The sequence below is a fragment of the Mustelus asterias genome, chromosome 2, assembly GCF_964213995.1.
Source record: "Mustelus asterias chromosome 2, sMusAst1.hap1.1, whole genome shotgun sequence".
NCBI lineage: Eukaryota > Metazoa > Chordata > Chondrichthyes > Carcharhiniformes > Triakidae > Mustelus > Mustelus asterias.
In genome coordinates, this window is record NC_135802.1 from 36,643,692 (window position 1) to 36,658,133 (window position 14,442).

Genomic DNA, 14,442 nt, shown 5'->3' on the forward strand with positions numbered 1-14,442 from the left:
CAAGAAATTCAGTTAATGATATTGAGCATGTAGCTTCTATAAGTGTTTAGTTGTTTGGTGGGCAACAAATGCTGGCCTTGCCAGAGACACCCCATCCAATAAAAAAATTACCAAGAGCAGGCACAGATATAAGGGGCCCAGTTACAACCTGTAACATTCTATGGTTCTATAACATGGTACATCTGATGCAATTGGATTTGTAGACTCAAATGGCTGAAGCCAAAACTCAGCGCTTCTCAGTTCAAGTCCAGGCAATATTGAATTGAGATATAAACATTTTCACTAAACAACGTTTAAACCTTTCTTTTCCACTAATTGTTTGCCAACATAGAATATGCTAATCATGGGAACATGGCATCAGTTCTATAAAGCATTAAAAGTACACATCTTGCACCTCAGGCAGTACTTCCTTTAAAAAAAAACTGCTCGTCAATACTTTTTGTGCTAAAGTAAGCCATCAGTGAAGGTCATGTGAATCTCATGTCGGTAACAGGGATTTATTTTTGTGAAGTATATGCTACCAGGAAATGTCGGTCTTTAATGATATTGAGCATGCAGCTTCTATAAGTGTTTGAGAGAAGTATTTAGATGTTTAAAAATCCAACTATCATTGAAATAATGGGAGCTACAGCACCAGTAATTAGAGATTGATATTCTTAGAATTAGTTTCTTTAAATCTTATTCAACACTGTAGTTGGAGAGTTTATTCAGTCTTTTGTTCGCACTGTTTAAAGTCCTGATACATATTTTTATAGTTCTCTGGCCACCAATCACCTTCCAGTACACAAGTGATTATTCATCATGTGTTTTCCTAAGGACTGGGATCTTATTTTTAACCCAATCTTCTCTGAAGACGTTTCCAGCAGGATTGGTGACCAGGAGCAAGAAACCTGGCTTTTGCATCTCTTCATGTGCAGAGTCCAATTGCAGCACCTTCCACTGCCCCCTGGCTGAGATTATAGCCGAATCCATGTTTGAGGCCATGATTCTCCGACCTTGCCTGTAGCTGGGTTTCTCCGTTCCCACTGCAGTGAATGGAGCTTTGGCTAAGTGCCAAATTCTGTGTTCTCACTGGCAGTGGTGACAGGGTGCATGATATTTGAGAATTCTGGCCTATATGTTTTAGTTACATATTGTATTCATCACCTGAGGCATTGAACAAGGAACTATCATCCCAGTTACTGGGAATAGGATAGTGGTTCAGGCCTCAACTGAGGGCAGAACTAAAGAAACAAATGAAAAGCAACAAGAAACTTGGGAGATGATCTGCACTGCTGCCCACTTTGCTATGCAATAGAAAAGCAGAAAGGAGACCTCACTCATTATTCTCAGTGGTTATTGTGGGGAATCATAAGAGGTCATTTGGTTGTAATTAAAGGGGGGTCACCTTCATGGTTTTTTGTCAGAGATCTAGGAACAATGTGTCCATTATCCTGAAATGAAGAAAAAAAATTAATTTGAAAGCCACACCCACCATCCTCCAACATTAATTTATAACCAAGTGTAAATACTGTTTGGGTCAAAACCATAAGGAATTGGATTGGCTCTGGCCAAATTCCTTTCACTTGGTAACCTTAGAGTAGTGGTCAATTTAGTTTGCCTCCCCCTCATAACCTTTATTGCCTGCTTCTTGATCTTTCAGAATGTCAATATCGTTGCTATTGATTAAAAAGGAGACAGACTAGACATGGTGTACTCCTGGAGTCAATATCAATCCACTTAAGTTCATGGTACACCAGAACAGAAATATAGCAAGGCCACTCACTTGGTGAGAAATAGGTTCCTTTAATAGAAGGAAAATAAGAAAACAAAACAGTCTGTAAAGGATCACTTTTATATGCTTGTACAAAGAAAAGTAAATAAATAATGAATAGCATTTACAATCGACATACTAATTCAGTCTTGCTTTGTGTGGGTTGACTCAAGTATTTCAAAAATGATAAACTCATCTCAACTAATTCACACCTCTCACATAAACTGAGACAGAATTTTTTGCAAGTCTGATGTGACAACCTTGAACGTTTGTGCTGGCCATCAGTTTTAGATTCTGGGGAGAATTACTTATTCTTAAAAACACATTAGTACTGTATTTGAGAACTGTTGATTTGAAATCAAACACTGTACACATCTAAAAACAGAGGGGGAAAAGGAGTAGTGTGACTGTACTTATTGAAGATAGCATAATGGCAGCAGGAAAAAGTACCATGACCATTATTAAAACAGAATCCATGTGGATAAAGATAAAATCAACATGAATAAATAAAGACATGGGAAAAATTGATGGTAAGGAAAGAGCAAACACCAAGTATATGGACAGTTAGAGACAGCATGTTAAGGGAGAATAACAAGAGATTAGGAAAGTTAAACAAAACAATTGGAAAAAGGGAGTACTAAGAAATTATCAAGGAATATAAATAAAGTGTTAAAATATTCTACAACCACATAAATAAGAAAAAAGAAAGTCGGGATGGGAATAGGGTCACGAAGGAACAGATGGGATAAAATCACAGAACATAAGTGAAAAGGCAGAATTGTTAAATAATTATTTTGGTTCAGTATTTACCAGGGAGATGGTTTTTGTGGACGTAACATTGGAAGAAAAAGATTAGAAATGATATGGCTGCATTTAAAGCAAAGAGGGAAAATATTAAAATCTAATCAAACTCATTCCTGGTCTAGATGAATTGAACCATGCATTTTAAAGAACCTAGGGCAGATATGACAGAGACACCATTGCACACAATTCATTAGAAAAACATGTAGTGCCATAAGACTGGTAGCTATACTTTTTACCAACCAGCCATCTTAACAGTGGCAAGAGAGTTAATTCAATCCTGACAAAAGGAGAAAATAAAAAAAAATCAGCATGGTGTCAAAAATGCATTAAATTTTGGTAAGCAAAATGAAATCACATATTGCTTGTAAAGCAAAAATATAAATGGGGTAGAGGAGCAAAGTAAAAACACAAACATCAAAGTATCAACTCAGGTTAGCAATGTCATAAAAAGCAAACCAAGCCCTAAGGTTGCTTTCTCGAGGGTTCGAATTAAAAAGCCAAGAGAAGTTATACTAAAACCTTTATGGAACCATGGTTAGAGTACATTGGATCACATGTATTTATCTGGTCGCCATATTATAAAAAGGATAGACACTAGAAACGGTGCAAAAAATATACAAAAGGTGATACCAGAACTGCAAGGTTATACTCATACAGGTTAAGTCTTTTCTCTCATGAAGAGATGGCCGAGAGCTGATTGAATAGATGTTCTTTCAATTCTGTAAAAGCATTTGATAGAGGACACAGAGTATTTCCAGTGGTGGGAAAGAGCAAAGCCAGAGGCCATCAATATAAGGTAATGACCAAGAAATCAAATGAAGGACTTAGAAGAAACTTACCCAAAAAAAGTGGCACAAGTGTGAAACTCACTACCAGTGGGCAGTTATATTGAGCAGAGATGCATTTAAGGGGAAACTAAGTATATGGAGAAGAAAGATATAGAAAGTAATGCTGAATAGAGTTAGATGATGAAGGATGGGAATAAGTTCAAATGGAACATAAATGGTGGTGTAGACTGGTGGGCCAAAGTGTATATTCTTTGTAATATATCTATTGTCAATTGCATAATTATATCTAACATAGTTTTACTCAGCCCCTTCTTTGCACCAGTTATATTTTTAAAATTAACCAACTGATTATAAAGTTTGTATTTTCTGTCACTACCTTAACCAATGACAAAATGCTCACACCTCAACAACATGGGGCTGATTTTTCAAATGTGCGGGCTAGGTTCCTTCAGGCAAAATTGAAGCTTCTGAGCAATATGACATCACACATTTACCAACTGCAATGGTCCCTATTAAACCGTCTTGGGGCCCCACCACTCCTCTCCTAACACCTTAATTTTCTAATCCATCTTTATGCCCGTCCTGCATTTAATCATGTTCAGCACCCTCTAATATTTCCCAATCTTTGAGCAGATGCACTGCCCATGTAATTACAGATAGCTATGAAAGCAGCACAAGTTTTTCTCTAGGGCCATATAAATTTACAGCACAGCAAGAAGCCATCTGATACAATTTGCCGACTTTTTTCATGAGCAATCCAATGCACTAATCTCTTCCTAGAGATCAGAGGGTTTTACTATACAGATGGAGCCTCTGAAAAAGCTATCCAAAGTTCCATTATGCTGTACTTTCCCCATCTCTATCCAAAAAAAAATCAAATATTTATTCACTTTCCTTTTAAAAATATTATGGATTCTGCTTCTGGTATGATATTTCATGCCCCGACCAATTTTTAAAAATCCATTAATCTCTCCCTTTGCTCTTCTGGCAATAATCTGAAATTTATACTCATTACTAGCTCATTGACTATTGGAAATAGATTTTCTAAATTTAGTTTGTCCAAGGACCATTTTGAATATGCTGATTAAATCTCTTATTTGTTTTTTCATGAACAGCCAATTTCTCTTTTCCCCTCCTAACAAAAGCCTCTCACTCTTGACCACTCTCTTCAGGGGAGAGATGGTGGTGTACTGGCAATGTCACTGGAATAGTTATACACAGGCTCAGGCTAATGCTCTGGGGAGGAGTTCAAAATCCTGCTATGGCAGCTGAAGATGGAATATAAATTCAATTAATAATATCTGGACTTGAAAGCTGCCTCGTAGTCAGTAATAGTGACCATAAAACTATCATAGATTGCCATAAAAATCCATATTTACCATCAATCTGCAATCCTTACCTGGTTTGACTCCAGACCCACAGCAACGTGGTTGACTCCTAGGTTGCGATTTAACGGCCCTGTTAATTGTGGGTGCATTCCTGGAATGGCCACTAAATCTCACAGGTGGCCAAAAACAGGATTTGTGCCAGCAAGATGGCAGTTTGAAATCTTCCCCATCCCTTGGCAGTGACAGAAATTTCCATAAATTTTGATAAACTAACACATACTTACCAGCCTTGACACTAATGTCACACTATGCCAGCGTGAGCATTTTGTCACTATTTTCTGCCACTGCCTTAACCAAACTTTATGATCAGTTGAAGGAAAAATACTGCAGATGCTGGATCTGAAACAAAAGCAGAAAATGCTGGAAAATCTCAACAGGGCTGACAGCATCTGTGGACAGAGAATACAGCCAACATTTATCCTGACTCGAAACGTTGGCTCTATTCTCTGTCCACAGATGCTGTCAGACCAGTTGAGATTTTCCAACATTTTCTGTTTTTGCTTATAGTCAGTTGGTTAATTAAGATAAATAAGTAGTGCAACTTTTAAGCGAGCTGAATAAAACTATATTACATATAATTATGCAAATGACAATGAATATATTACTCTTTGGCACAATCAGTTCTCAAAAACGAAAACCAGTCATGGTGACCACACCAGGGTGCACAGTAATATATGGCCCCAAGGTAATGCAGGATATGACTGGTGCCAACCTGCATTCTGGGGAGCACCCTTATGTGGGGCAGGCAATGTTTGTGGAGGCAGGGGGTGGTGCCAGATTTGTTGGGGGGGGGGGGGGGGGAAAGAGAGAGAGAGAGAGAGAGAGAAGAGGGAGAAAGGCAGGTTGAGCCGGAGCCAGCGAAGTGGGGGCAGTGTCACTGACGGGGGAAGTTTGAGATCACGGCACCCTTCAAAAACAGCACCCCGATCTCAGAATCCCAGCTTTGCTAGCATGTTTGGGTCCTGTCCCTGCAACCAGCTTTGTACAGGATCACAGTGCTGTTTAATCAGGCGAGAAAAAGGTGTCTGCGAAGCCCTTCAAGTTTCACACAGCCTCTCTCGCCTGATCCAGCACTCTGTACAATTCTGGGAAAATTCTGCTCCTAAACTGACCTCTGAAATGGTGTGGCAAGCCATTGGATCCAATGGCAATTAGGGATGGCCAGTGACATCCCATGACAAATTAATAATTTTTAAAAAATCTTAGTGAATCCTGATTGCATTCTGTATATGTTTATTATTCCCTACCTGATGCAAGTCACCCACAAGATGGGAATATATATTCTCACAATATATTTTGTACTGTGGCTCTTTATAAAACGTCCAAAATGTTTTTTTTTTAAAAAAGGAGAGCTGGTACACAGACTTTTTTCTGTACTCTTAGACTTTGCTCCATTTAATGGCAATGGGGTTTTAAATAAACTGGTGAGAGTGGAGATGGAGACTGGTGAGAAGAATAGAAGTAAAACCCCTGGATGAAGATGATGGATAAGCAGCACTTGGGAAAGGTGATGTTATATTTGGGCAACATTACGAAGGTGGAAGGCAGTGATCCTGGTAATGGACAATATACTGAATTTTCTGTCCTATGTAGAAGACTGGCAACTTGCTCACATCTTGCCATTTCTGGCGGAATAAACTTGGTATCATTCTGGCGTGCATGACTTTGTGCCATACAAAATCCAAGGAGTAAGGCTTTCTTTTCAGGTTGGTTTACAACATCCCAACATTTAGATGTATTTGTTTTGGGGAGGTGACGACTTACTAGGCCACTTCAGGTGTGAAGAGCCAATTATGTCTAAAAGGACAAACAGATGTGGGCCACTCTTGATTCAGGTGAAAATGGAAAAGGTTTTTATAAATTTCTCCAAATCCTAATCTCTTACAACCCTACATCTTAAGTTGCATCCTTTGCTTCTTTAACTATGGAGGATCAACTCCATTGGAACTCCATCTCAAAACCCTCCATTTTATGACATTACCTTGTTTTTACAAGCTTTCTCAAGCTCTACTTCTATTCAGCCATGTTCCCACTCACTTTCCCTAACTTTGATTTCATATGAAAAATAACCGTGATTATCCTTACTCCATTCATTTAATAGGTAGAATCAAAGAATCCCTACAGTGCAGAAGGAGGCCATTTGGCCCATCGAGTCTGCACCGACCACAATCCCACCCAGGCCCTATTCCCCATAACCCCATGTCCCTCCAAATGTATTTGGTGGTCATATTTAATTTATGATACTAGAGCTTTGATGTTATTTTAACGCTAGCTTTAATTAGTTCAAAAATTAATGTTTTAAACTAGCAGATAAGCAAATTTGAGATTTAAATCATAGACATCCTAATTGTGAGTTAAGGTTTGACAAGGTGGATCTGTTCTCACTGGAAAATAAACGTCAAGCTTCCCTCAACACATGTTCTTATTATAAATGGTAATGTTAAAATTGATCCAAACAACTGTTTACCTTGGAAAATAGTACAAACACTAACTGACATTTTAAGGATTACGATAAGGGAGCAAAATGGGTAGAATTATTGTCAAGTTTATCAAAATAATAATGTAACTGGATTCAAGCAGACAATTGGGTCAGTTTCAAGATAATGTGTACAGAAATAGGAATGAAGGCGGCAGACTGTTAGGCCAGTGGCCTTTTTCAGTTCTGTTGGGTTATGATTCCACACTCAGCAAATCTGACACCAGCGGTGATTTCAGGATCACCTCCCAACCCCACAATTTTCAAGGATTGGATCGATTTTGGAAAACTTCCAAAGATGACATGATTTGTGCTATTTAAGGTTTGTTGGAACCTCAGAAGCCTGTTCTGAATTGGGAACCATTTGACAAGCAAGTTTAAAAAGTTGTTAGCATCTTCACATCAGAATTAGACACAGTATAGTCATTTAAGTATGTTTTTGATGCAGTTGCTGATCATAAGGCTTTATTCTTAAAAGCTAAGTGATCATTAACTTGACCAGCATTGTTAAAGTGTTAAGATGTGTTTGAGTATCCAGTGGATAAAGTGCTCTTCTGCACTGAACATTGTTGAGATTCAGATTTTGTTAATTGGATCTTTTCTTTGATTGACAGGTTAGCCATCTGTTCAGACTTAGAAGCAGTGGGACGGATGACTGAGCTACTTTATTGATTGACTAGCCATCAGGTGAGCCTTTAAAGCAGCTCAGAAAGGCACCTGTTCCACGACTTCAAAGACTTTAATGTATTCAGTTCTGAAAGCTTTGTTGACACTGTTGCGCAGTGAAATCTCATTATGAATATTTGGCTGAGCTCTAAACTACACTAAGGCATTCAGTCTAGCATAGAGCTATCAAAGGGACTGTGAGGTTTGTTTATCTTGACAGAATCATACACCAAGTCTTGGTTCCAAACTTCAATTATCAGGCGTCATATTGGAACTTCCTCAACCTTTAAGAAACTCATCTAACTTTGCCTCCTACCACCACCCAATGTAGCAGAAGCACTAGTTGGTTGTTTGATCATAGACCTACATGGATATTTGTTTCATTATCATTACCCCATAGCATTTCAGATACAATTCCATTCCTGGTTTTTGCTTTGAAAACGTTACCTTACGCTTTACCACATTAAAGTGCATCTGCTAATTGTATGCTTATTCCATTAACCTCTATAGGCCTCTTGAAATCTTATACAGTACCAAACCCTCTATGCCATCCACAAACATCGAGAGGGCACTCCCCTTGTCCAAGTTCAAAACATGTATACCAAGAAAAAAAAAAGTGGATTCATATTGATTCCCGGGGGGGCACCACTACTAACTCAATTTTATCAATAGTGAAGCTGTTATCAACTTTGACAATGCACAAATTGCAATTAATGAAAGTTAAGAGAAAAAAGAACCAACTGTAATCTGAATTCCAAATCTCGTATTCATCAGTGAGTGGTGCTGAGAACAGGAACCATCCCCCAAACCCCATACATTCAGGCCAGTTCAGAATGACAGTAGTGCAGACAAGGAAGTGGACTACTTACCCTGTTGGCCACAGTTCTACGTCTGGAGGGGAAAAAAAGGATTCTATCCATATATGCATCAAACCACAGTTACCAGTGAACATTAGTAACTAAGCAATTGTGGAAAATCCAACCTAACAGACAAATGGCACCAAGTCACAATTAAAATTTACTGATTAAAATATTGTTAACATATGTTCAAGGAATTTTGAACATTCATTCCAATGAACATCAAGATGATTTCATGAAACATGCAAATTATTCAGTAATTTGGAAAAGAAATGACGTGTAGTTGGAATATCTTTGTACAAGAATCTAATCACAAGCCCATGATTTCAAAAGTTACAAATTAGCCAAGATCTTGAATAATGCACATAATACGATGCCTGTAGTATTTCTGGAACAGAATTAATACACAGCAGTGAAGTCACAACTTCAAACAGTTTGCTGATGCATTTTATTGTGAGATGGGGAGTCTGGTATAAAACTAGAAAATGACTATCATGTAACTAGGCAATTAAAAAAGAAACTTCTGGTTTGTATCAGATGTAGAGGAATACTTAAACAAATTGGCACAAAGCAAAAAAAAATGTTCTCAACACTGCGCATGACTTTGTAATCTGGCTCATTGAGGATAGTAATACAGTTTCCATGGTTACACAGTAATCTCAAATAAAACTGCAAAAATACCATGCTGTATAACATTATATTTGAAATTCAGTAGCCCAACGTATTAAAAGTGAGGCAGGGCAAATAACTGGACTCTGAATGTAAAATTTATACATTCCCATTTGATACTCTAATTCTACAGTCCAAGGCAAGTAGTATTGTTACATAACACTGTTAAACAAAATCTCATTGCAAGAGAACCAATTGTATTTCTGCTTTGAATTCTTATCAACCTTCCAAATCATTTTTCTTACTAAAATATATTATTGTATTAATACAAACTACAGTATTATACACTACATTGTGTAATAAATAACAATAAAGAAATATAAAAATAAGACACATAAATATAAAAGTTTTCTAAAACTAAAAGGTACACGTGTCAGTAAGTAGGGTATTAATACTGCCAGGTTCAAGGACATACAGTACAAAATTTGCACAAACATAGGAAACTAAGTTATCATAATTTGAATTAAAATAATACTGAAATAAAATCAGCTAACACTGTTAATAACTTGCACCAAAGCTAAGGGCTGGTTACAGCCACATTTCCATAATACTGTTTTGTAAATGGCACTTGCAGCACACAGGTCTTGCATAAGGCCAGGGGGATACAAAGCTCCATACCATAATCCTCATTTACCTACTTAACACTCGTCACTCTAAAACACTGACTTTTGTTCTCTCCAACACTAATACTGTTAGTTCTTATTTTGAAGACTTGGCAACAGACCGCTATACATCTAACTACAAGTCTTACCACATCCTTCTCAGTTTTATTTTTCTAGTAGCTGCTTTTAAGGCTAACATTATGCTTCAAATGAATTTATACTCTAAAATAAGGTCAACTAATGTTATCAATAACTAACTTCTAGTGCGATACTGATAAAGGTAGACAATAATACTTAGGAGTATGTTAGATACAAGTATAAAGGGAATTCTGTAGTGCAGAAATTTTCACATCCTTTCAAACCAATGAAACGCTAAGATTCAGCAATGGAGTAGAGAGCTGTAGTACTATAAATCTACAATTGATACTTTCATTCGCAATAGAAATCTTCATAGAAATCTCTCCCAGCTGTACAGTGTTGAAGTTAATGGGATACATGAATAGCAAAATGAAGAGCAACACAGGTTAACAGATAATGCAGAATGACTGGTAGCAAATTCTTTTAAAACTGTTGGTTCGCCTTTTGAATCAAGACAGTCAGTTTATGCAATTTATCACTTGCAACTTTTTTTTGCATTTTTAATACAAATATCATTCCTAATATCTTGACAGTTCATGTGGCAAATTGTTAATTGTTGAGGTTCAGGCACACCGGGGTTTCTACACAGTAGTGAAAACACAGTAATATAGTGTGTGTTTCTGGAATTTTTTTTACATGGTACAACACTAATTGCAGAACATTTCTTCTCCAATTTATATTCCTGATCAAGTATTCATTACATTTTTTCTGCGGCGTTAACTTCCAAAGCTTTCAGACTATTTACTGTATTTTCCTGTTCCACATCACTCATCAAGTCTGTTGTATTTGCTTCTCCTTCTGCTTCATCTTCATCATCAGATTCCTCCCTCATTTCCTCTGCACAATTATCCGGCATTTCATCACTTTCCTTCTCTTCCTCCTCCTTTTCACTTTCATCTTCCCTTGCAGTGCTGTCCTTGTCATCTGAGTCCACGTGGGACGGAGAGGTCCTGTTGTCTGTATACTCACTGTTGTTCAGTGAATCAGGCCCCGTCTCCTCTTGCTCGGTTCCTTCGCGTTCTTCAGCTTCTCGCTTGCAGTACGAGTAACGGTGGTTCATGTGCTGCGAGTAGGATCCCGAATGCGAGAAACGCTTGCCACATTTATCGCACTGATAGGGTTTCTCCCCAGAGTGCAGTCGTGTGTGCTCGATCAAATGATGCTTGTGTTTGAATGCTTTCTTGCAAATCCCACATTGATGAGGTCGCTTACCTGTCCAAAGTGAACATATGAGAAATAAGCAAGCAAGCCTTGTTAAAGTAAAACAAATTATCAATCTCAACACTGCATTGAGCTGTTTGATTACTGCAATGTAAAACTCTTATACAAATGTAATTCTGGAAACATTACTCCTGTATGCTATGCCTTTCGCATTTTGAGGTTGGTGGTAGAACTTCAACTGAAGTTTTGCTATTCTGCTCTCCCAACTCCTCTCCCTCACCAAGTCAAAGTGCCACGGTTACTTTAAAAGTTAATAAATACAGACATTGTGATTCCTGTACTTGTTAGTATTTTGTGTTAAGAGCTTCCCTACATTGATTCCAAATGTCTGTGCTTTTGTAATGATTTTTAGAAAAAGTTTGCATATGGTGAATCACCACAACCTTCAGGGGAAATTAGAGAGCGGCAACAAATGCTAGTGTTAACATCCAGGAACAAATATAAAATAACTAGCACAGGTACAAAAGACCCAGGATGCAAAAACATTCTAAGTGTTGCCCCAGCCGGAAGACCGGTGAAATTCCTGCTGAGAGGGTCGGTGCGATTTGGTTTGCAATTCACAATACACTGACATTTGTTTGGAGCCTTAAAGATGCTGGAAAGACTGGCTCCTCAGAGATCAGGCGCCAATCTCAAAGTCAAGTTGAAGGTCCCCAAAGGGAAACGAAGATGCATAGCTAGACCAACAGAGTTTTGTGATGTGGTAAAGGGGAGAAGGATTTGTACGGAGGATGAGAATTTTAAATTGGTGGCATTTAAGAAGTAGGTGCCAATTCAGATCAACAAAAAACAGGAGTAACAGGTGAATGGGGCAGGGTACAGGCAGAGGAGTTTTGGATAGGTTGGTTTATAAAAAGTGGAGGCTGGGAGACCTGCATGAACAGCATGAGGGGCCAAGTCTGGAAATGACAAACTCATGAGTTTCAGCAGCCAATGCATTGAAAAGCGATGTTAGAAGTGGAATTAGAGAGTCCTTGCGATGATGAAACCAAGGGGCCTTGAAGCTAATCCTGCAGTCAACTAGGTTAACATAATAATTGGTCCACAATAGGATGTCAAAATATCAGCAAGGTCAATAGCACATAGCTAATGTTTATGCACAAATAATACAACAGAAGCAAAATATTGTTCATTTCAGTTCAAGCACAGTTTTAACAGTGTGACAAAAGTGCCAATTAACTGTCACGTGCATGTAATCTCATTCCTTTAAGTTTTAAATTGTCAGAGAATTTAAAAATGTTACTTCATTAAAAACTTGTCCTTTCTTAATCCAATCTTTCTTTCCCTCAGCTTAATCCTTTCTCTGTACCTACAAAGGGGCAACCCACACACCTTTGCCAAAACAGTGGAAGCTGCTGGGCGTTGGCCTCCATCCAACACAGGGGAAATCAAGGCAAGGGCAGGGAGAGGCCATTGGTTGGCCCATTAAGGGGGTTCAATTGGCTCACAGGCAGATGGGATGCCTGAAATTTCTCATGCCACAAATGAAATAGTAGCGGAGCAGTGGCAGGTGGGTGGGCTCCAGGAACAACACCCAGGGCATTGTGTCCAATTTAATAGCTCTCACTAACTCCACCATGAGCACTCATGAACCATAATTATTTGCAATTAACTGGAGCTTGTCCATACTGCTAACATTAACTCCTACTAATAAGAGTTTGCGAAGGAGTTCAAAATACTCTGTGGTATAGAAACATAGAAAGTAGGTGCAGGAGTAGACCATTCGGCCCTTCAAGCCTGCATCACCATTCAATACGATCATGGACTTCCAGTATCCCACTCCCGCTTTCTCTCCATACCACTTAATCCCTTTAGCCGCAGGGGCCACGTCCAGCTCTCTCTTGAACAGATCTAACAAACTGGCCCCAATAGCTTTCTGTGGTATGGAAACTTGAACAAAAGGATGGAATCTTTCCACACAAGGACAGACTGAAATCAACGGATGCCTATAAAAAGCATGAATCAAACGGGCTCCACTTCTGAACATGGCTCTCAGGTTTATGCCCATGCACACCAGCTCACCAATACACAATCTCCTATACACTTAATATAACTGTATGCTAAAGTACAAACTCAGTTTTACAAGAATTTCAGAAACCAAACTGAACAAATGCTGAAAATCTGAAGCAAAAATATAAAATGCTGAAAACATTCAGCGCTTAAATCTGCATCTGTGGAGTGAAAGAAGTTGACCTTTCATGTGTTGACCCCTCAATAGAACCAGGACACAAATTCTGATTAAAAGACCACACCTAAAACTTCAACTCGACAGAATTTTAATAGTGTTTAGCAGGCTCAGAGTTTGGACGAAATGTTGAGCTCACCCCTTCCAGTGGAACATTAGCAATTTGCATCATCAAGGTCATGGGTAAACTGCTTCATGGACTGTAACCTGTTACTTTAATAAATCAGTAACTTAAAACTATTAACTTGATTCAATTAAAAATAATTAACCAAGTAAATAACATAGCAGGGTAGGTGATGTGTCATCACTACAACACCTGGAAAGCACTTTGATCCCAAACATCCAAAGCTGTGCTAAATGTCTGCAGCTGGAGGAACTTTGGTGCAGGGTTACATAGAACATAGAACAGTACAGCACAGAACAGGCCCTTCGGCCCACGATGTTGTGCCGAGCTTTATCTGAAACCAAGATCAAGCTATCCCACTCCCCATCATCCTGGTGTGCTCCATGTGCCTATCCAATAACCGCTTAAATGTTGAGTTGGAGTCTGAGCTGCAGACATGGTGTGGCAGAGAGGGGGAAGAGTTATCTGGATACTTTGTTCCAAGAGACAGTCACATCCCTTGGGTTAAGTAGAGTTTGAGTTGGTCAATGGTCAGGGACAGGAGGGTGTGACAGACAGGTAGGTATGGAGATCCAGGTTGCGCTTGACTTTGACAAACAAATTAGAGATACTTGGTAGAGCAAGGTCTGCAGGTTGGATAAGACAAGTGACCATAGCATCACGGTGCAGGATGTCATTCAAGTGGGGCGAGTGACAGGAATATGGTAGTGAAAAGGAATGAGCGATTGATTGGGGACAGAATAGTGGAGGGAACAGGTACTGTTCTCTGCA

At 38.7% G+C, this 14,442-nt stretch overlaps 1 protein-coding gene across 3 annotated transcripts in view; it reads right to left on the reverse strand.

Moving 5' to 3' along the window:
• Positions 1-1,773: 1,773 nt before the first annotated feature.
• The window catches only part of zeb1b (zinc finger E-box binding homeobox 1b), a 160,275-nt gene continuing 147,606 nt past the window's right edge, over positions 1,774-14,442 (reverse strand). For all 3 annotated transcript variants that reach the window (XM_078233502.1, XM_078233511.1, XM_078233520.1), the window contains exon 9: positions 1,774-11,353. In XM_078233502.1, the coding sequence (XP_078089628.1) occupies positions 10,839-11,353 (515 nt within the window). In that variant the 3' untranslated portion in view covers positions 1,774-10,838. The remainder of the gene's footprint in view (positions 11,354-14,442) is intronic.